The 20,767-nt window shown below is 63.4% G+C and overlaps 5 protein-coding genes across 8 annotated transcripts in view; 2 read left to right on the top strand and 3 right to left on the bottom strand.

Moving 5' to 3' along the window:
* The first annotated feature begins 72 nt into the window (after positions 1-72).
* Positions 73-7,153, top strand: ANKZF1 (ankyrin repeat and zinc finger peptidyl tRNA hydrolase 1). The gene is made up of 16 exons (XM_030017960.2): positions 73-159; positions 394-525; positions 826-935; positions 1,317-1,419; positions 1,806-1,990; positions 2,263-2,378; positions 2,670-2,823; positions 3,049-3,271; positions 3,468-3,569; positions 3,756-3,932; positions 4,047-4,160; positions 4,599-4,872; positions 5,351-5,462; positions 5,586-5,753; positions 5,871-5,941; positions 6,538-7,153. The coding sequence occupies exons 2-16, from the start codon at positions 399-401 to the stop codon at positions 6,656-6,658; spliced, it is 2,157 nt and encodes a 718-aa protein (XP_029873820.1). The 5' UTR covers positions 73-159; positions 394-398; the 3' UTR covers positions 6,659-7,153.
* A 234-nt stretch (positions 7,154-7,387) lies between these two features.
* Positions 7,388-13,718, bottom strand: GLB1L (galactosidase beta 1 like). The gene is given in 18 exon segments (XM_030017961.1): positions 7,388-7,624; positions 7,708-7,923; positions 8,298-8,429; positions 8,724-8,837; positions 8,969-9,058; positions 9,137-9,211; positions 9,352-9,470; positions 9,775-9,815; positions 10,036-10,157; positions 10,348-10,406; positions 10,494-10,674; positions 11,062-11,156; positions 11,432-11,492; positions 11,735-11,885; positions 12,217-12,389; positions 12,868-12,930; positions 12,932-13,056; positions 13,606-13,718. Coding segments are annotated over 17 exon segments (1,962 nt in total). The 5' UTR covers positions 12,983-13,056; positions 13,606-13,718; the 3' UTR covers positions 7,388-7,405.
* Positions 13,719-13,826: 108 nt separating this feature from the next.
* Positions 13,827-16,870, top strand: STK16 (serine/threonine kinase 16). Its single transcript, XM_030017962.2, has 7 exons — positions 13,827-14,004; positions 15,185-15,404; positions 15,484-15,617; positions 15,693-15,813; positions 15,888-15,983; positions 16,051-16,172; positions 16,262-16,870. Exons 1-7 carry the CDS (start codon positions 13,919-13,921, stop codon positions 16,398-16,400), a joined length of 918 nt encoding a protein of 305 aa, XP_029873822.1. The 5' UTR covers positions 13,827-13,918; the 3' UTR covers positions 16,401-16,870.
* Positions 16,871-17,432: 562 nt separating this feature from the next.
* Positions 17,433-20,148, bottom strand: LOC115342842 (tubulin alpha chain). Its single transcript, XM_030017949.2, has 3 exons — positions 19,892-20,148; positions 19,240-19,388; positions 17,433-19,030 (listed from the first exon to the last, which is right to left on the bottom strand). The coding sequence occupies exons 1-3, from the start codon at positions 20,010-20,012 to the stop codon at positions 18,059-18,061; spliced, it is 1,242 nt and encodes a 413-aa protein (XP_029873809.1). The 5' UTR covers positions 20,013-20,148; the 3' UTR covers positions 17,433-18,058.
* The window catches only part of LOC115342843 (tubulin alpha-5 chain), a 35,010-nt gene continuing 31,675 nt past the window's right edge, over positions 17,433-20,767 (bottom strand). For all 4 annotated transcript variants that reach the window (XM_030017950.1, XM_030017952.1, XM_030017954.1 and 1 more), the window contains one exon: positions 17,433-17,841. The gene's annotated coding sequence lies outside the window, so the exon portion shown is untranslated. The remainder of the gene's footprint in view (positions 17,842-20,767) is intronic.

Raw genomic sequence — 20,767 nt, 5'->3', positions numbered from 1 at the left:
GCGACGCCCAATGGCAGTCGCGGGGCGGGACGGGAGACGGCCAATGGGAAGGCGGAAGGGCGGGAGGCTGGGCTGAGCCTAGCGGCGGTCCGTAGGGAGGGAGGATGTGATGTGTGGGAGCTGAGGGGCGCTTCCGGGTCGGGACGGCAGCGGCCACACGTGAGTGACGGGGCGTGCGCCCCCCGTTACCGGCGAGGGGCGGGGGTAACGGCTGGACGGGGAGGGCATCACGGGGGCAGCGGCCGCGGGAGGGGTCGGACGGGGGGAGGGGGGCGGGAACCCCGGCGGCTCCCGGGGCAGGCGGGGAGAGGGACCTCGGGGAGGGGCGGGGGCCCGTCCGGTCACCCGCGGCCGGGCCCGTCGCTCAGGCACTGTCCCTTCCGCTGGGAGCAGGAGCGATGCCGGCCCCGGAGAGCAGGTCGGTTTTCGAGGCCGCCCAGGACCGCGTCCTTCTGCACGGGCTGACCCTCGTCACCGGAGCTGCTGCGGATGGGTGGGCCGCCGAGCCGGCACCAGTGAGCCACGGTGCGTGGGGCTCTGCGGGGGCAGCGGGGGGGGGCGGGTAGTATTTGGCCAAGCTCATGTCTGCCAGCCCCAAGCCACGAAGGAGGAGCTCTGTCCCCAACACAGCTTGGGTGGCCGCCCTGGAGCTTGGCCACGTGAGCTGCCTGGCGGGTGGGTAAATGGGCTTTCCTCAGAGTCACCCCAATGTCCCCGAAGCTCCTTTTACAGCCACAGGGCTCTTTGGGTGACTGAGAATAGGCCCCGCTCCTTGCAGTGTAGCCTGGGGAGCCGCCTGTGCACAGCCCTCCCTTCTTCTTCCAGAGAAACCCACAGGTGCCAGTGGCAAGGAGAAGGCCCATGGGGTCCCCGAGGTGCCGGAGCGGATGTGCTGCTCGACCTGCGGGCAGGTGTTCGGCAGCCGGGAGGAGCAGGTGAGTGGGGCCGAGCAGCCAGCGTGAGGTAGGAGTGGGGCTGGTATGGCTGGCGGGGTCCTGCTGCGGTGCAGCCCAGCACTGGCTGCTTTCCAGAGCTCTGCTGCCCACATCCTGTTGGGATCTGGCACTCAGACCCTGCCTTTTATCACTTAAAATGTCATTTATTGGAGGTAAATGGTACCTGCAGCACAGGCCTGTGCCTGTTCAGGTTAACTGTTACATAGCTAACTCCTTAATGTATCGCAGTCTTCCAGTCAGGATCACTGCAGGGTCCCAGCATCAGTTTAGCCTTTGGGGTCTGTCAGCTTGGGGCCTTTGGTGGCGGGGGTTTCCATGGACCACCAAGAGCCTGCCAGCTCGTACCTCTTTCCTCCACAGACTGAGCACTACCATCTCGACTGGCACCGCTTCAACTTGAAGCAGCGACTCCTGGGGCGCCAGATACTGCCAGTAGAAGTGTTTGAGGAGAAGACCCATGCAGGTGAGGAATGGGGTGACCCCCAGCAGAGCCCAGAGGCCATCAGCTGTCTTGATGGGTCTGTTCTGTCCAAGGATAAAGCCCCTGACTGTCCCTGCTGCTCAGGGTCCCTTTATTCTGCCCGTGGGGGGTCTCCTGGGGTTCAGCACTGCTTCTGAGCTCTGCTGGCTTATTATGGGGAGAAAGGAGTGTTCTAGCTGAGCCATGCCTATGCATACCTGGGGATCCAGGCCCCAAATGCCTATCTCCCAGCCCACAGCCCCTGTGTGATATGTAGGGTATCAGACAGGACATTTCTGGGGTTGTGAGCTGGCCCTTGGAGCCACCTGCAAAGTTTTGAGGAAGCTGTTGGTTAATGTTTGCTCTGCTCCATTTTCTTTCTCTTGCAGGTGATGTTTCCAGCATCTCAGGGTCTGACTCAGAGAGCTCCGATGCAAGCAGTGAATCGGAGTTGCTGCCCTCTACCAGCGACAGCCCCATAACCCCTCTGGTTCCCCGCTCCCACAAGGTGCTACTCCGCAATGCGAAGGGCCAGCTCATCTCCGCCTACCGCTGCGTGCTGGGCATTGGAAAGGCAAGTCACAGCCCAACCTGTTGGGAGAGAAACCTCAGAGAAGGCACTGGTGTGGAGACGTCTGCCTGACAGTCCCTCGCGTCCCATGGTGGGAGGGGTGGTCTCTGATACCAGGTCAGCTCCCCAGGCTTGCTGGTGGCCTGTTTTTTGGCTCCAGGGTGCTCCCAGAAACCTGCTTCTGTTGCCAGCAGAGGGGCTGGTCTCTGTCCCAGGGAACAGCAAGAGGTAACAAGGTGATCCTGTGGGTGCTAGCAGGGGTGTCTCTGTCCCAGGGTGGCAGTGAGGAGCCAGCGAACCTGACGGCATCGCTGCAGAGCCTTGGTGCGAGCACATGCTGGGTTGTGCTGATGATGGGCGGCGGGCACTTCGCAGGAGCTGTGTTTCGTGGGTGAGTACAGGGGGACAGACCTGGGGTTGCCTCTCTGGGCAAGGACAAGTGGAGCTAGGCATTGGATGGCCATCCCCTCCCTACTCCTCGATCGCAGTGCTTACCACACCCTGGGCATCCGCAGCTCCTAGCCTTTGCTTGAGAGTCGGTTAAGCCCAGTTGCGCTGCAAGAGAAGTATTAATCTTTAGGGCTCCAGGGGCAAGCCACAAGACCTCCGGGGTCCCAGGAGCATCAGCTCTCCACCTCTCCATGCATGGGGCCTCGTTGCTCATATCTGCCCCTCTCTGCAGCCCCCAGGTGCAGGAGCACAAGACCTTCCACCACTACACGGTGCGAGCCCGGCAGGGCACAGCCCAGGGCCTACGGGACGCCAAGACCCCAGGGTCAGCACCCAGGTCAGCTGGAGCCTCCCTGCGGCGTTATAACGAGGCCGCGCTGCTCAAGGTGAGGATGCACCACAGCACTGGGCTCTCGGCAGGGAGATGTGGTCGTGGCTGGCTCTGTGGGGCGGTACTGCACCACTGCTGAAGGGCATGGGTAGGGTGTGAGCTCTGGAAGGGGGTCAGGGCCCAATTGAGGCTGCTCTGTTTTGGGTCTGTCCCTGCTCCAGACCTGCCTGTGCCCACATGGTGTGCTCAGGACCCTGTGGTGCCTCCCCTTCCTCCCCAGGATATTCGGGACCTGCTGGCAGCCTGGGCCCAGCACCTGAAGGAAGCTCAGCGCATATTTCTCCGGGCCCCACGCCACAACCGTGCTCTGCTCTTCGGCGGCAGGAACCCGGCCCTCACCCGGGGCGACCCTCGCATCTGCCATATCCCTCTCAGCACCCGCAGGGCCACCCTGCAGGAGGTGCTGCGAGTCCACGCCACACTGGCCAGCCTGCAGGTGTATGGTGAGTCGGCCCAGCCCTGGTGACCCAGTGCCTGTGGGTCAGAGCAGGTGGGGTGACATGGTCCCTCGTGTAATCCCATGTGTGTTAGGGGATGCTGCCCTATGGGGTTGAGGTGCCGGCTCTCCGACCCTCAATTCCTGGAGACATGGGGCGCTCCCTGTCCCCAGGCAATGACAAGAGCACCCTTGCTGCCCAGGGAAGGACACGCCGCTGGAGGACATCATTGGGTCCCCCTGGAAGGGCTGGCAGAAGAGGCGGCAGAAAGCAGAGGTAGATCCCCCGCAGGAGGACGCAAGTGGTGAGTTGAGCCATGGAGCAAGCAGGGGGGGCTGATGTTATGGCACAGGACCAGATTTACAGCCCCGTGATAGGGTCTGGCACCACAGTGGGGATCTGCAGCGTGTGGCCTTGTGCTGGGCAGGAGAAGGGCAGGGTGTGCTTGGCTGAGAGCCCCGAGTGATTTGTGCTGTGTGTGGGGCCTCAGCCCCTGTCTTATCACCCCCCTCAGCACCAGAGGAGGAGGAAGAAGAAGAGGAAAGCCCTGCAGAGGAACTGGAGACTGTGGAAGTGACACTGGGGACCTTGGACCTCCGGGAGTTTGAAGTGATGCCCAAGCGAAACCGCAAAAGGAGGAAGAAGCGGGACAAGAAGGTGGAGAAAGGTGAAGGGGAAGAACTGGCCGGGGACAGTGTAGGAAGGCACTGGGGAAGGGACTGCCACGGCTGGGGTGCAGGCTGACCCTGGCCCTCTTCCTCACCATGTGTTCCCTGTGCAGGGCCCTGTGCAGAAGAGACAGGATGCCATGGTACCCAGTGTGGGCAGCCTGGCCTGAAGCTGGTGACGGAGCTGCAGGAGGAAGCTGGGACTGAGCCCCTTCCCTGGGGCAATAGTAAGTGGAGTCCAGAGCTGGGACGGGTGGATGCCTGCCCCATTTGCTGGTGGCTTTGCAGCGGGGTGAAGAGCACGTTGTCACACAGGTGCCCAGAGCAGCTGGGTGTGGGATGGCTGTAGTGCAGGCACATGCCTTCAAGGGAGCTGTGTGTTCAGAGCAGTAGCTCTGAACTGGGGGGCAGGCAGCACCTGGCTAAGCCAGGTGTGTTGGGGAGATTGGAGTGGGTCTCATCTCGGGAGAGGGCTTGGCTGCTGCCAGCAGTGCCCAGCAATGCCATGGCATGTTGTCACAGACTCTGACGGTGCTGGAGATCCTGCAGTGCTCAAATCCAGCTAGCAGGACAATACTTTAACTGCGCTGTATGTGTTTCATAGTCAGACCAGAGCACCGCTCTGCCCAGAGAGCCGTCAGACTCCCCTCCTGTTCTTCCCACAGGAGACCCTCAGACCCAGCTCCGCGATGCCCTGTTCACTGCCTGCAAAACGGGGGATGTGGGAATGCTGCGGCACCTCCTGGGTGTGCCAGAGAGTGGGGGCCTGCCAGAGGACAGCAAGGATGGGGAGGGCACACAGCCCCTGGATATGCCCTGCTCCCTGCTCAACCAGCCCATGGATGAGCGTGGCTGCACCCTGCTTCATGTGGCAGCACAGGCAGGGAAGGCTGAGGCTGTGCGCTTGCTGCTGGAGGCAGGGGCGGACCCTGCCCTCAGGTATGGCCACAGGGTGCCCAGCGGTTGACAAGCACAGCCCCTGCTGTAGGAGCCCAGCAGCTCCCTCCTGTCTCAGCCATGGGAGACTGGTGCCAGCTTTGTCCTGGGACAGCCAGGGTTGGTCTCTCCCAGCCAAGATGTCTGGGTTTGTTACGGGAGGCCTAAGAGCTGAACCACCATTCTCTCTGCCTGCCTGGTCTGGCACAGCAGCAGGCAGGCACTGCCCCAAAGTGCTCCCAGGTTTATTGGTAGACATTTCAGAGGTTAGGGATGAGACCACCCTTTGCAGGGCATTTGAGATGCAAGAAGGGGAGAATTTGGGGGATTCTGGTGTAGGGATAAGCAACTTTCCCCTCCTTGGCTGCGATACCCTGGCCTGCAATACCCATTGGACATCCCTGGGAAGTTGCTGGGCTCACAGCCCAGTGGGATGTAGGCAGTAAGACAGCAGGGTGAGCTGGTCATCCTTGTCTTGTAGAGACAGGCAGGACAGAACCCCCTACTGCGTCTCTGCTGACAAACCAACCCGCAACGCCTTCCGCAAGTTCATGGTGGACCATCCAGACAAGTACGACTACAGCCGTGCCAAGGTGGGTGCCTGCCCTCTGCCCTCGCCTTCCAGGGGCTGGGGGACCCCAGAGCAAAGCACCCCTCGCCCACTCGTGCCATTGCCCTTGGCTCAGTGGGAGATGCTGACTGCCCTCTGCCCCCAGGTGCCAGGGCCCTTGACGCAGGAGATGGAGGCCAAAAAGCTGGAGAAGAAGAGGGCACAGAAAGCCCAGCGGAAGCAGCGGGAGCAGGCGCAGCGGGAGGAGAGGCAGCGCTGGGAACAGGAGCAGGAAGAGAAGCAGCGGTTCGCAGCCCTGTCTGACGGGGAGAAGGTGAGGCCGTGCATGGGGAAGGGGATCCAGCCTCGCTGGGGCAGTGCCGATGTGGTGGGCTCTGGGCACAGCAGCTCCCAGGAGCTGGGGGGGCTAAGCTGTCTCTCTGTTCCCCAGAGGGCGCTGGCTGCCGAGCAGAGGCTGGCTGCGCAGCGGGAGGACACTGGCACAACTCTTGCCAACATCAGGTAATAGCCCCGGCAGCACGGCTCCGCAGACAAACTCTCCCACATAAGCACAGCTGTTCCCTGCCCTTCTTGCTCTAGTTCTCATTTCCAGTCTAAAGCTATTCCTGTCCGCTCGATTCCCAGTAGTGCCTGTGTAGAAGTTTTCTCCCTCTCTTGCCCTGCCGCCCTGAAATATTTTGCAAAGAACAACTTGGTCGTACTTGCAGCCAGATCTACAGCAAGCCAACCCCCAGCCACTCCTGTGCCCCTGTCCCTGAACCCACATCCCATGTCCCTTCCCTATGCCACCCCACAGGCTTGTGGGCAGCCAGCCCTACCTGTGCTGCTCTGGGCAGGGGCTTTACAACCCCATACGGGACCAAATTCCCCCATGTTCAGCCTGCCTCAACGTGCCTCACACCACGCTCCCAGGCAGCATCGCTTCCAGGGAGCACGTCCTTGCCGGGCTGCTGGGTGATCACGTCAGCCCTATAGGACCAGAGGAGCACCAGCTCCCCCATGCTTCTGGTGTCTTGTGTCATAGCCCAGGCAGTGAATCCTCTAACCCTCTTGCAAGTGTCCCCTTCGCTCAGGGCCACCTCTGCTCTTTCCTGCAGCCGCTGCTGGCATTGTGGAGAGTCCCTGCTGGGCCGAATCCCTTTCCATTACCTCGACTTCTCCTTCTGCTCCACGGCCTGCCTGCAAACCCACCGCCGGGCCCGGGCTGGCCACACGTAAGGCTGGGGACTGCTACCACCTGCCAAGGACCAGTGTGGTGGAGACATGGCTGAGCACTGGCTGTGCAGCGAGGGAGAGCCTGTGGAGCAGCACTGGTGAGAGGGACTGAGCTGGCCATGTTGCTCTCCGGGGCAACTCTGGCAAGGCTCTGGGCAAGAATGTCACTCTGGGGACATTACAACTGAGAGGTTCCCATGTGCTAGTGGGTGAGGTGCCAGGACTGTTTTGTGGCCTGGCTCCAGCCAGGGGTCCTGCTGCGAGCTTTTCTCATGGCTACCTTGTAGGCTGCTGCCCGTGGCAGTGGGACAGATCCTGACATAACCGGCCCCTGCAGCTCTGAGCTACCTGCAGCCACGCCTGTGGGCACCCTCTAGGCTGTGCTTTGCCCTCTCCTTGATGCCATCAGTGTCTCAGCTGTATCATGTTAGCAACTACCTCCTCTGCCTGCATTGTCAATAAAGAGGTGCCTTGACCCCCTAGGTGGGGGGAGAGTCAGCATGAGCACTGGAACTGTTTGGGACGAGTGTGGGATTAATATGCAAAACAAGCTCAATCCTGGGCCCCTTTGTCCTTAGCACAGACCCTGCCTGGCCCCAGAGGAGGGCAGGAGCTCTGGATGTCCATGCCAGGACATGTGCTGCTTTCCTAGGGCCCTGCAGACCCTCCGCTTGCCCCTGTGCTTCACCAGCCCCCTGCCGTCTCTGCATCCCCAGCGAGAGGCGATGCCGGTGCCTGGCAGCCCTGCGTTTATTCTGTGGCCGCAGTGCTGCGGCTGAGGGTCCTGTTGAAAAGGGGTCGGTCAAGGAAGAGCAAGAGAGGGGTAGAGGGTGCCCCTTCCAGCTCCAGCACTGTGATGTTGTTGGGGCGGCCAATGTGCAGCACTGAGCCGGGCACAAAGAGGGTCTGCTGGGGCCCGCGGAGAGGCCAGTACCGGCCCAGGTTGAAGCCGTTTATCCACAGCTGGCCCTGGAAGAGGAAGATTGGACAGATGGGACTGAGCTGTGCCACTCTTCACCCTCACTCCCTCTCCCAGCTATGCACCGCCGTACCTTGCTCCAACCTGGGAACTTCACGAAGGTGTCCCAGGCGATGCCAGGGGTCTCAAAGGTCCCAGTGTAGAAGGCTGGCCCTGCTCTGCCCCCACTGCTTGATTTTGGCAGGGCAGCGTGGGGCCAGCCCTGCTGGATGGCAGTGTCTATGGCCAGGGGATAGATCAGCCAGTTCCTGAGAGGGCTGGAGTCCAAGGAGAGGTTCCCCAGCAAGCCCTGAGATGGAGCAGCAGGCAAAATGAGGTAGCAGCGTCTGCCACAGGCAAGAGGATGCTTGGCTTCCCCAGGGCACATTCCCGTCACAGCGGTGGTGGTAGGATGGGATCCCCTCAGAGAGGCTGCCCGGCCCTGGCTGCCATGGCAGTGTAACTGAGACGGGTGCCCGTCTCAGTTAATCTCACAGTCTTATTGTGGTCCTGGTGGGTTTGCCAGCACGAGGGGAGGGGATGGTGTGAGATTAACCAGGGAGCAGGTCTGGGGGTGGCTGCATGGTGGCTGGGGTCTGTCGCGGGTAGCAGGAGAGGGGGTGTTTGGCCACACAGGTGCCCAGGCCATCCCCTCCAGAGTCCCAGGGCCCCCTCTCCCCTCACCTTGAAGTCACTGATGTTGGCCCCGAAGCTGATCCTGCCCATGTTCTCCAGGAGCACATCCAGAGTGTCCCCAGTACTGCCCGTCACGTGCAGTGCTGTCTGCCCATCCCGCTCCAGCGTCCCCTGGTACTCCTGCAGCCACAGCGTCAGCACTGCTGCCCTGTCCCTGGATCCCACTGCCCCAGTTGCTGCTGGCAGCCTGCCAGCATTGCATCTTGGTGCCTGCTCTCCCAGAACCAGCCCAGGGCTGCCCTCTGCCCCCAGAGGGGACAAGTTCAGGCCAGAGGGCTACCCCACAAGGGCTCAGTGTGGCTCTCAGCACCCTGGCTGTCCCCGAGACCCTGGCAGGGCATGGCCCCGCTGCCACTAGATCCTACAGCCCACCAAGAGGCCAGGCCAGGGACGGCTGTGCCCCCACAGCCTCACCTTCTGCAGCATCACGTAGCCGCGGTCACAGATGCTGTGGGGAGGAGCGCCCAGTGTGGCTGGGTCCAGGACGTCCCGGGGCAGCTGTGTGCGGTACAGCACAAAGCCATGGACCTGCAGGACACAGCAGAGTGGCACAGAAAGGGGAATGGGCTTGGAGACAAGCCCTGCTCCTCCACTCCGGAGCCAGGGCAGGGCAGGCAAGCCTAGGAACATCTCCCCCAGCACTGCACCCAGCCCCTCACCTGCTTTATGGCCTCAAAGGTGAGGGGGAACTGGCTCTGGATGGGCCCAGAGGGGCACAGCACATCCAAGACATCCAGGAGGTCGGCATACTGCAAAGAGAGGGATGGGCGCTGGGCAGCCAGGCAGTGCCGGGCAGGGACAGCACAGCCCTCGGGGCAGGCACTCACCTTCCGCAGGGCCACCCAGCCATAGGCATACTTGGGGGTGGCAGGTGGCATCGGACCGACTGGCAGGGGCTGGAACTGAACAGCAAACTGTCAGCTGCCCCCCAGGGTGAGCAGGGAGATGTCCCCTGCCCTGCCAGGTCCCCTCTGTGTCCCCACTTCCCTGGCACAGGCAGCGATGCCCAGTGCTGTCCCCCTCTTCCTGCCAGACTCAGCACCTTGCTGATGACCATGCGGATGGCAAACAGCTTCTCAGTGGGGTCTCCTGCCTCCGAGAGGGGGGCATCGTAGTCGTAGCTGGTGGTCACTGGTTTGTACTGGTCCTTGAAGTCAGCACCTGGCCAGGGAAGTGATGGGAGCTGGAGGAAGGGGCTCTGGCAGAGCCCAGGGCATGGAACCCAGCACCAGGCTGGCTGCAATGCAATGGGAGGGGTATGACCCAGAACTGGAAGCCCCTGCTGGGGGACAAAAGGAGTCCCCAGGGGGAGACAAGCTTGGGCGCAGGGGCCCTTGGGTATGTGTCAGCCCATGCTGTCCCCAGGGACAGAACAGGAGCCTGAAGCAGGCTCCTCAGGGATGGCCAAGGAAAGCCCCCTATCCCCGCAATGTGCCCCCTCTCCCTAGGGCAGGGCCCTACTCACCGCTCCAGTAGGCGAAGTTCGTCCCCCCATGGAACATGTACCTACGGGACACCCCAGGGAGCCCTGTCAGCACCCCACAGACCCAGCAGGGGCTCACCAGTCACTGCCCCCTCCCTGCTGCACCCGCAGTCCCAGCCCTGCCTGCCTCCCCCTGCCCAAGCCCTGCAGGACTTAGGCGAGCAGTGATGCCTGCTCCGATGCTGGCAGAGGGGAGGGCATCGCCGCCCTCAAGGCTGTGTCCCCTGCCAGCTGACTACTTGCATGTTGACGCTGGCTCCCAGCTGCAGCATGTCCTCCAGCCCCCGGGCCACCCGCACAGAGCTGGTGCTGGCATGCGCTTCTCCCCAGTAGTCCAGCCAGCCCGTGTAGTACTCGGAGTTCACCTGGGGGAACAAGAGACAGTCACCTGCCCGGAGCTGGGGCTCCTGGCACCCCTCTGTGAGCCACATCCCCCCCTGCTCTCCTGCAGCCTGGCCCCAGCACCCCTCTTTGCCTCACCCCCCCCCCCAACCCATCTGCCTCCCCAAAGCCATTGAGGGTCATCCCCCCCCATGGTCCCTGTGCCAAGCTCACCAGGGGCCCCTTCGGCTCGACCTGGCGCTGGGCGCCAAATGCCTCTGTCACATTGGAGCCTGCGGAGGTGGAGCAAGGGAGGGACGTTGGAGCAGGATGGAGCAGCGACCCCCATGCCCTCTCCTCCTCCTCCCCCATAGGGGTACCTGGCCCAAAGTCGACGGTGGCGTAGAGCCCCTGCAGCGTGCCGCAGCGCAGCTCCTCTGCCCGTGTGCCATCGGTGGTGAAGAGCAGCACCTCGCTTCCTAGCAGCGCCCGAAAGGAGCCCAACAGGTGCCGCAGGTACCCATAGTCACAGGCGTAGTAGCTCCCATATTCGTTCTCCACCTGCGAGCAGGGCAGGGGCCAGCACCCAGCATGAACATGGCAGGGCTGCAGCCAGGTCCCACCGCCCACTGGGACGAGCACCCAGCTCCCCCCTTCCCTCCCAACATCATCAGATGTCATGACAGCCCCCAGGTGGGTCCTGAGAATGACCTTCCAGCCCGCCCACGATGCCCAGCTCTGCCAGTGTCCCTCAAACCACAACTGGGGTGGTGATGGGTACCCCAGAGTTCCAGCCCTTGGATTTAAACCCAGGTCCAGAGGTCAGGAGGGATTTATCTAAGAGCTGTGCCAGATGAGATCATCGCGTACAGGGTACAGGTGGCTTTTTGGGGCACATCCGAAGATGACCCAGAGCAGAGCAGGGGGCTGCGTCCCACAGCACCCTACCTGCACACTGATGATGTTCCCTCCGTGCTGGTATAGCCGTGGCTTGATCTTGGGAAGCAGGACATGGAGCCAGGAGTCCACGGCTGCCAGGTAGGCTGGGTGGACAGAGGGCAGCTCAGCCTGGCTGCAGCATCCATCCCAGCCCACCCATAGCCAGCCCTGCTAAGAGGAGGATGGAGCAGACAGGGCAGGGCTGAGCGTGATGGGGAAGCAGAGGTGGAGGACAAGCTATGGGGCTCCCAAAAGATGGAGAAGAGGATGGGAGAGACCCTGCATGCAGGGCTGGTAGGTGCATGGAGAGAGACAGGCGTGCTGGGACTGGCACCAGGCTGTAAGGACATGGTGGCCAGAGCCCTGTGATGAGGCTCACCGGGGTCAGAGGAGCGCAGGATGATGTCTGGTTTCCACAGCAGCCAGGCGGGTAGGCCGCCCTGGAGAAAAACACACAGCAGAGAGGGAGGCAGAGAAACCACTCAGCAGCCCGGGCTGGCACACAGCCGAAACCCAGCCAGCACAATGCTAATGCTCGGCACTGGAGCAGCGCGTGCCCCGCGGGGCGGCAGCCTGGGCATGGCTGGCATGGCACCACAGTCAGTGTGCCAGCCAGAAGGGCCAACCCCGCTGTGCCCTTCCCAGACCACCCGTCACCCCTCTGTGCCAGGCTGGGGCTCACCATCTCCCACTCCGCACAGATGTAGGGTCCTGGCCGCAGGATCACCAGAAGCCCCAGCTCGGCTGTCAGGTCCAGGAAGGCTTCCACGTCCCGGTCCCCAGCAAAGTCATAAACCCCTGGCAGCGGCTCATGGTAGTTCCAGGGGATGTAGCTGGGGCGAGAGGGGAGATCAGCACGTGGGGCCTAAGGGCACCCCGGCATGACGGGCAACCATCCCACAGGCTGGTCCCTTTGCTCCTGGGAACTGACCTCCAGCCCGAGACGAGGATGGCAACTGGGACTGGACTGGGACTAGCCCAGGCTCATGCTTGTGCCCACAGGGGCATCCTAGGCGTCCCAGTCAGCCCAGGGCAAGGGCTGGTCCCTGCACCCTGTGATCATACAACACCCTTGCCTCTGTCCCTACTCTGGGGACCCCAGAGACCCTGAGGGGCCGCGGCAGCTGTGGGCTGTGCGCCGTCAGGGCTGTCCCCATCGCTTACACCTGCACGGCGCTGAGCCCGCTCATGTACATCTTGAGGAGCCGGTCCCTCCAGGCGGGGCGCGGGACGCGGGCGTAGTGGATGCTGCCCGAGATGTAGCGGAAAGGGGAACCATCCTTGCGGAAGCAGTCTTCCTCGTAATCCAGCTGGAAGGAGCGTGCCGGGGGGGAGGCCTGCAGGAGGGGGCAGTGCTGGGTTGGCTGCAGACCCTCCCCAAGCCCAACCACCCCCTCCCACGCTTCCTGGGACAGGGACTGATGGGGACTGGTTCCTGGGGGGGACCCTCCCCATCCTCTGTGCGGGGACAAGGCAGGTACCATGCTGTCCCGGGAGAGCAGGAGGGACAAGCAGGGCAGCCATTTGCACCGCCTGATGGCCCCCCTCACTCATCAAACACCCTGCGGCTGAGCTGGACGCATTTTGGGGGGGCGGGTGCTGCTGGGGATGGGTGCTGGGAGGGCAGGCAGGGAGCTGGGAGTGCAAGTGGAACACTGGCGCAGGACATGGGCTGCAGCAGAAGGGAGCCATAGCAGGAAGAGCAGGGAGACAGAGGAGGAAAGCAAGGCGGATCCCGGAGCTGTCCCAGCAGACCCTTCGTAACTCAGCCCCGCACGCTTCTCCCAAACTTTCCACCCGTGTTTGCTAACCAACCTGTGTGTGTAGGAGCCCTGCCACCAGTACCAGGGCGAGAGCGGGCAGCCCCATCCTTCTCTGGGTGCTCGGCAAGCCCGGGATTGGGGATGAAGGGGGACGTGGACACCACCATCACATGATCCTTCTCCACCAGGGCCAGGCGCTTCCTCCAGGTCCTAAGTGCAGGCAGCTGGAACAGCAGCACAGCTGGTGGGGAGGGAAACGTGGGATAGGGGGTGAGCAGCTCTGGCCCCCCGTGCCTGGGCCAGCTGCGCATCACCCCCCTCAAAGCCCACCCTGCCCGGGGTGCAGGCAGCGCTACCACCACCTGAGCCAGCTCCAGCCGGCGGACACATCCCCGGTGCCCCCCGGGGTGGTGGGTGACACAAGCAGGGGGACAAGGAGCCTCATAAAAGTGTCACCACCAGACCAAATGCCTTCGAGGGAGCTCAGCCTGCTTGTTTCACCAGGGGGGTGGTGATGGGACACCCCGGTTATAGCTCCGAGGTGGGGGGGATGCTGCTGCGGTCTGAAGGAAAGGAAAACGACCCTGGCCCGAGGGCCGGAGCCTGGTGACAGAGCTGGTGACAAGCGGAGCTGGTGACAAGCGGAGCTGGTGACAAGGGTGTCGGGGAAGTGCCGCAGGCCAGGGCGAGCGAGCGATGCCCTCGGGGACGAGCCCTGCTGGGGAGTAGCCTCGCTATCTCAGTCCCCTGCACCCCCGACCTGCCCGCCCGGGCGAGGGGTTTGGCTCACCGGGGCCAGCTCCGGGGAGCGGCGGGGCTGCCGGCTGCCGCTACCACCGTCACCGCTCGCTGCCGGGGACCGGGGGGTGCCTCGCCGCCGGGGTCACCCGCGTTCCACCCCGGTCACAATGAGGGACGAGCCCGGGGCTCGGCGCTGCCCCCCCCCCCCGCCCGCAGCCCGCCCGCTCCGCAGGAGGGAGCGTAGGATCCCCGCCGCGGCGGCACCGGGGACCGGCAGAGGCTGCAGCGCCCCGCCCGGTGGGTGACGCGGCTGGTGACGCAATGGGTGACGCGCGGCGGCGGGCGATGACGCGGGGGGGGCGATGGGGCAGGCGCTGTGCGTCTGCTCCCGCGGCACCGTCAGCCTGGGGGGAGCGCGGTACCTCGTGCTCCACCGCTTGGCAGAGGGGTCCGCAGGGGGGCTGGGGCGCGGGGGGGCTCGGGCGGGGGGGGGTCCACGGGCACGGGGGGATGCTTGGGCATAAGGGGGTGCTCGGGCACGGGGGGGGATGCTCGGGCGGGGGGATGCTTGTGGATGGGGGGGTGCTGGGGCGGGGCGGGGTACTTGTGGATGGGGGGGGTGCTCGGGCATGGGGGGATGCTCGGGCTTGGGGGGGTGCTTGTGGATGGGGGTTGCTCGGGCATGGGGGGATGCTTGTGCATGGGGGGGATGCTCAGGCATGGGGGGGATGCTCGGGCATAGGGGATGTTTGGGCTCGGGAGTAGAGGTGATGCTCGGGCACGGGGGTGATGCTCAGGTATAGGGGATGTTCGGGCACGGGGGGATGCTCGGGCATGGGAGGTGCTTGTGCCTGGGGGGGGTGCTCGGGCTTGGGGACTGCTTGTGCGTGCGGGGGATGCTCAGGCATGGGGGAGTGCTTATGCATGCAGAGGGTGCTCAGGCATGGGGGTTGCTTGTGCCTGGGGGGGGTGCTCGGGCATGGGGGGTGCATGTGCATGCAGGGGATGCTCGGGCATGGAGGTAATGCTGAGGCATGGGGGGATGCTTGGGCATAGGGGATGTTTAGGCTCGGGGGTGGAGGTGATGCTCGGGCATGGAAGTGATGCTCAGGTATAGGGGATGTTTGGGCACAGGGGGATGCTCAGGCATTGGGGTGATGCTCAGGCATGGGGGGTGTGCTTGAGTGTGTGTGTGGGATGCTCAGGCATGGTGGGGAGATGCTTGAGCACAGGCGGTGTTTGGACATGGGGGAGATACTTGGGCATAGTGGGGGGAGATGCTTAAGCATAGCAGGGAGATGCCTGAGCATGTGCATGGAGGAGGAGTCTCATGCTGGGTGGCAGGGGTTGGTCATGCCCAGGAGTGGGTGCTTGGACCCACGGGAGTGAGGGTGATTGGGCCAGTGGGGTTGTTCATGCAGAGGGGGGAATGCTTTGGGTGCCTGGCAGGTGCCCCCAAAGTGGGGGGAATGTACATGCCTGGGGGGTTTTGATGGAGAGGCGTGCAGGCACCCGCTGCCCTCTGTCCCCCTCCCCTGGGTCCTCACAGTTGAGGCTGGGCACAGGGCCCTGATGTGGGTGCTGCAGCAGTGTGATACCCAGCCCACGCCACGCTTGGCTCCTCGCAGGGGCTTCAGCTATGTGGACCTGGTGGAGGGGCTGCGGGACGGTCGTTTTTATGCCCTGAAGCGCATCCTGTGCCATGACAAGGAGGACCGCCAGGCTGCCCTGCATGAGGTGGAGATGCATGGCCTCTTTGACCACCCCAACATCCTGCGCCTGGTGGCCCACTGCATGGTGGAGAAGGGTGCCAAGCATGAGGCTTGGCTCCTCCTGCCCTATGTGAAGGTGAGGGGGGCTCCCCTGGCCGCCCCCAACCCCTTGCCACCAGGAGCGGCAGTGGCGACCAGCTGCTTGCGTTTTCCAGGGAGGGACCCTGTGGCGCGAGGTGGAAGCACTGCGAGAGAAAGGGACCTTCATGCCAGAGCAGCGGATCCTCCTTATCCTCCATGGCATCTGCAGCGGGCTGCAAGCCATCCATGGCAAGGGCTATGCACACAGGTGGGAGGCCAGCAGCCCCAGCCAGGGGGGTTGGCAGGGGGCCCAGTGGGCGATCAGTGACATCCATCCCTGCAGGGACCTCAAGCCCACCAACGTGCTGCTGGATGAGGATGACCGGCCCGTGCTGATGGACCTGGGCTCCATGAACCGAGCTCGCATCGAAGTCAACAGCTCTCAGGAGGCCATGGCTGTGCAGGTGGGTGCCCTGAGACATCAGCCCACCAGCCTGTCACTGCCCCGAGGCCTTCATCCTCACCCTCCTCTCTGCAGGACTGGGCTGCCCAGCGCTGCACCATCTCCTACCGTGCCCCCGAGCTCTTCACGGTGCCAAGCCAGTGCGTCATAGACGAGCGCACAGATATCTGGGTAAGGATCCAGCCCCCTGCTCCCCGGCCCCCTGCCACTGGGCTGCCCTGACCCCACCATGCTCCAGTCCCTAGGCTGCGTGCTGTACTGCATGATGTTTGGAGAGGGCCCTTACGACGCCATCTTCCAGAAGGGTGACAGTGTGGCTTTGGCGGTGCAGAACCCCATTGTCGTGCCCCCCACGACCAGGTAAGGGCCTGGGGAGGGTGACCCTGCTCCCGAGCAGGCCCCTGTGCTGTATGCCTCGTGAAACATCTCCCCCGCCATCTTTTCTCCAGGTACTCGGCTGCCTTGCAGCGCCTGCTCTCCTCCATGATGACGTTGAACCCCCAGGAGCGACCCAGCATAAGTGACATCCTCCACCAGCTGGATGGGCTGCAACCAGCGCCAGCGGGACAGGACACCACGCAGATCTGAGCCTGTCCCACCCCGCGGTGGCGATGCGCCCCGAGGACAAGCCAGGGTAAAAGCAGCTGCCCTCGTCCCTGCGGAGCCGTTGCAGAGGGGATTGCTGCACTCGGGGGAGAGCTGCTGCTCTGTGCCGGAGGTGTGTTGGATTTGGAGTGTTCTGTGCCCTGGATGCTGCTTCCTGGGACTTGGTCTGTGCCCCAGAACTGTGGACGTGTGACCTGCTGCTAAACACAGGGCCCTCACCGGCCGCTGCCTCCCCCCAGGGGTTGCAGAGGAGGATGCTGTGGGATCTCCCAGGTGATGGCAGCCATGGCCCCACAGCTCTGCACCCCAGGAGGATCGCTCCTGACCAAGGGCAGAGCTGCGGTCCGGGTCCCGGTGTGGTGCTGGAGCAAGGTGGGGGCACCCAGCGCCCGCTCCGCTGCTGCTCTCAGCGCCAACGTTGCCTTGTGTTTGGAATAAAAGATGTTCTTGCAGAGGTGTGCTTCGCGTGTCTCTGTCTGCAGGGAGGGGGTCCCACCAGGGGCACGAGGAAGGGGCACGCTGTCGGGGTTGAGCGGCCAAGCGTTGCTGGAGGGGAAGGGCAGCGGGGGACAGCCCCGGTGGGGCGGCACAGCCGGAGCATGAGCAGTAAGCAGGGAAAATTAATCCCTGGCCCCAGCGTGCTCCTGATGGGAGTTCAGACAACTCTGCAGCTGGAGTCAGGCACCGCTGTCAGAGCCTCCAGGGCTGGGCACTGCGGGAAGGGGCTCAACACAGCGCAGGCAGGCAGGCAGTGGCAGGGGTACAGGCAGAGCTTCTTAGCTGCCCAAGGAGAGGGAGGTGGGTGCCCAGGCTGGGGAGCTGCCAGAGCTTGGGAGGTAGGGGTAGCAGCCCAGCTCCAGTGGGGGCGAGCAGAGCCTGGGGACAGCACAACCATCCCAGCACTGGGGACACCCCCAAGCCCGGCTGGCACCCTTGGCTGGATGGGCTCACTGGGACATGCAGCAGTTGGGCTGCCCACAGAGGGGGGATAAAAAAAGAGATGCAGACAAGCAGTTTCACAGGGAGCATTCCCCTCCTTTAATCCTCTCACCACAACACAGCAGTAAAGCGGCCGCGGGGGTTCATGCCGCACTGGATGCCCTTTCGAGGTGCACCCGCTGCACCGCAGAGCTGGGCATGCCCCTTGTCCCACACTGTGGCCACAGGGACAGGGGTGCCAGACTGCTCCCACTACTTCAGCCACTATCCTTCCAGATGAGCCCACCCACCCTCAGGCTGCACAGGGGGAGAAGCCCCAGCAGCCGCTGATCTTTTCCTGCTTAGGCCAAATCTGCTCCCCTGAGCTCCAGGATACAATGTGGGGCCATATACCACACGAGGAAGCGGTACCCATCCCTGGCTGGAGCAGCGAGTGGGCGGGATGTGTGCCACAGCCCCAGGGAGCGGACCTAGGGGCTCTTACCTATGTGGGGAGCAAGCCAGAACTGGAGCAGAGCACTGGGAGGAAGCATAGCAGCACCAGCAGCAGAGCTGAAGCACTCACCACACACCTGACCTGGCAAGAAACCGATACAGCTGGGGGGTTAGTGGGAGACACAGAGGCTCTGAAATGGTTTATTGCAAAGGGTTTCTGCAGGTAACATGGGGAAGGAGCACGGTCCTTTTTGCCAGGGCCTTCTCTACTCCTCGCCCTCCTCTTCATCCTCGTAGGAGTCCAGGCCCACCTCCTCGTAATCCTTCTCCAGAGCGGCCATGTCTTCCCGCGCCTCGGAGAACTCCCCTTCCTCCATGCCCTCCCCCACGTACCAGTGCACGAACGCCCGCTTGGCGTACATCAGGTCAAACTTGTGGTCCAGGCGGGCCCAGGCCTCGGCGATGGCCGTGGTGTTGCTCAGCATGCACACCGCGCGCTGCACCTTGGCCAGGTCCCCCCCCGGCACCACCGTGGGCGGCTGGTAGTTGATGCCCACCTTGAAGCCCGTGGGGCACCAGTCCACAAACTGGATGGTGCGCTTGGTCTTGATGGTGGCGATGGCGGCGTTGACATCCTTGGGCACCACGTCCCCGCGGTACAGCAGGCAGCACGCCATGTACTTGCCGTGCCGCGGGTCGCACTTCACCATCTGGTTGGCCGGCTCGAAGCAGGCGTTGGTGATCTCCGCCACCGTGAGCTGCTCGTGGTAAGCCTTCTCGGCCGAGATGACGGGGGCGTAGGTGGCCAGCGGGAAGTGGATGCGGGGGTACGGCACCAGGTTGGTCTGGAACTCCGTCAGGTCGACGTTCAGGGCCCCATCGAAGCGGAGAGAGGCCGTGATGGAGGACACGATCTGGCTGATAAGGCGGTTGAGGTTGGTGTAGGTGGGCCTCTCGATGTCCAGGTTGCGGCGGCAGATGTCGTAGATGGCCTCGTTGTCCACCATGAAGGCACAGTCGGAGTGCTCCAGGGTGGTGTGGGTGGTGAGGATGGAGTTGTAGGGCTCCACCACGGCCGTGGAGACCTGCGGGGCCGGGTAGATGGAGAACTCCAGCTTGGACTTCTTGCCATAGTCGACGGAGAGTCGCTCCATCAACAAGGAGGTGAATCCAGAGCCGGTGCCACCTCCAAAGCTGTGAAACACGAGGAAGCCCTGCAGCCCTGTGCACTGGTCAGCCTGCAGAGAGAGACACATGAGATTGCTCTGAGATGGATTTCTTTGTGAATGTCTGACCGTTCAGAAGTCCTTCAGGACCTGGTCCAGCCCAGCCATGGGCAGCTGCAGATCCCTCCCAGGGCACAGCAGGGCTTGCAGTGTGCTCCCACCCCCAGCGTGATGCTGGAGCTCAGCCCAGGGGGACACGTCCCCCCTCTGCGGTCACCTACCAGCTTCCGGATCCTGTCCAGCACTTGGTCGATGATCTCCTTCCCGATGGTGTAGTGCCCACGGGCGTAGTTGTTGGCCGCATCCTCCTTGCCCGTGATCAGCTGCTCGGGGTGGAAAAGCTGCCGGTAGATTCCAGCCCGAACTTCATCTAGGAGAGAGCAGGGGAGGGTTGAGCCTGGTGGAGGCTGTTGGTTTAAACTGGCCGCCAAGCAGCCAAGTGGGTGTAAGCACCCATGTTTCGCCCCAGCTCCGCCTGCCGGGGGCACGGCCAAGGACCCACACGTCAGCAGGGCCACCACCGGCGTCAGGTTTCTCTGGCAGAGGGAGGTGGCTGCCACCTCCCTAGGCAGGAGCTCAGCTTCTCCCACCCATCCAGAGCTGCCTGCCCACAGTGTGCAGCGGCACAGCGGGAGCTGCCGTGCCGGTTGGGCTGGTTTCTCTTCATGCACATGTGGTAGCAGAGACTACCAGCACCGCTGCCTCTAGGACACTTCAGGAACAAAAGCTGGTGCTCGGGTTTGTGGCTTCTCCTGAGGAACGGAGGGCCCTGGGGTTGAAACCAGTACAGGATACTGCCAGCAGACCACAAGCACCAGCCGCTTGCTACCCACCCAGAGCTGCACCCCAGGCTGTGCAAACTCTAGCACTCACCGATCACCGTGGGTTCCAGGTCCACGAAGACGGCCCGCGGCACGTGCTTGCCGGCCCCCGTCTCGCTGAAGAAGGTGTTGAAGGAGTCGTCCCCCCCGCCGATGGTCTTGTCGCTGGGCATCTGCCCATCGGGCTGGATGCCGTGCTCCAGGCAGTACAGCTCCCAGCAGGCGTTGCCGATCTGCACGCCCGCTTGGCCCACGTGGATGGAGATGCACTCGCGCTGGGGAGGGGGAGGCAGGGTCAGACCCTGGCACAGCTCTGTCCTGCCCATCCCAGGGAGGGCTCTGCCTGGTGCCAGTGCCCCACAACCACCCGCATGGGACCTGCCCTAGCCAGTGACCCCAGGGAGCACATTTTCCTTTGGATGGCCTCCCGCATGCCCCTAAGGGTCCTCACACGGCTGTCATTGCCCTTGGCCATGCACAGGCACCATGCCAGGTCAGGAGCTGGGCCTGGTGTCCCTCCCACTCAGCCGGCATTGGGAGCCACCAGCCCCACAGACTCTGGCCGGGGCTGTCCTCCAGCAGTGCAGGTAGCTGAGCCTGGCCCAACTCCCCTGCCTCAGCCACCCTGCCAGGCTCCCCAGCAGCCACAGCGCCTTCCCCATACAGGGCAGCCCAGCAAGGTGCTGGGCTGAGCAGACACATGCTTAACCCATGAGGTGCAGCCAGCATGGGGAACCCCTCTGCCTGCTGCTCCAGAGCGAGGTTAGCACTCAGCCTCCTGGGGCGAGGGGCCTTGGGAATGCGGGGGCAGTGGGAGGCAGCCGGAGGAGGGCTGTCTGTGAAGCCCAGTAGTCTGCGAGGCAGTACAGAGACTCCTCAAGCTATGCAGTCCCAACCCCTTGCTGCAAAACTCAGGTGGGCAGAAGCG

This window comes from Aquila chrysaetos, chromosome 6, assembly GCF_900496995.4.
Source record: "Aquila chrysaetos chrysaetos chromosome 6, bAquChr1.4, whole genome shotgun sequence".
Lineage (NCBI taxonomy): Eukaryota > Metazoa > Chordata > Aves > Accipitriformes > Accipitridae > Aquila > Aquila chrysaetos.
The sequence above is the reverse complement of the archived record's forward strand: the minus strand, read 5'-3'. Positions and strand labels throughout refer to the sequence as shown.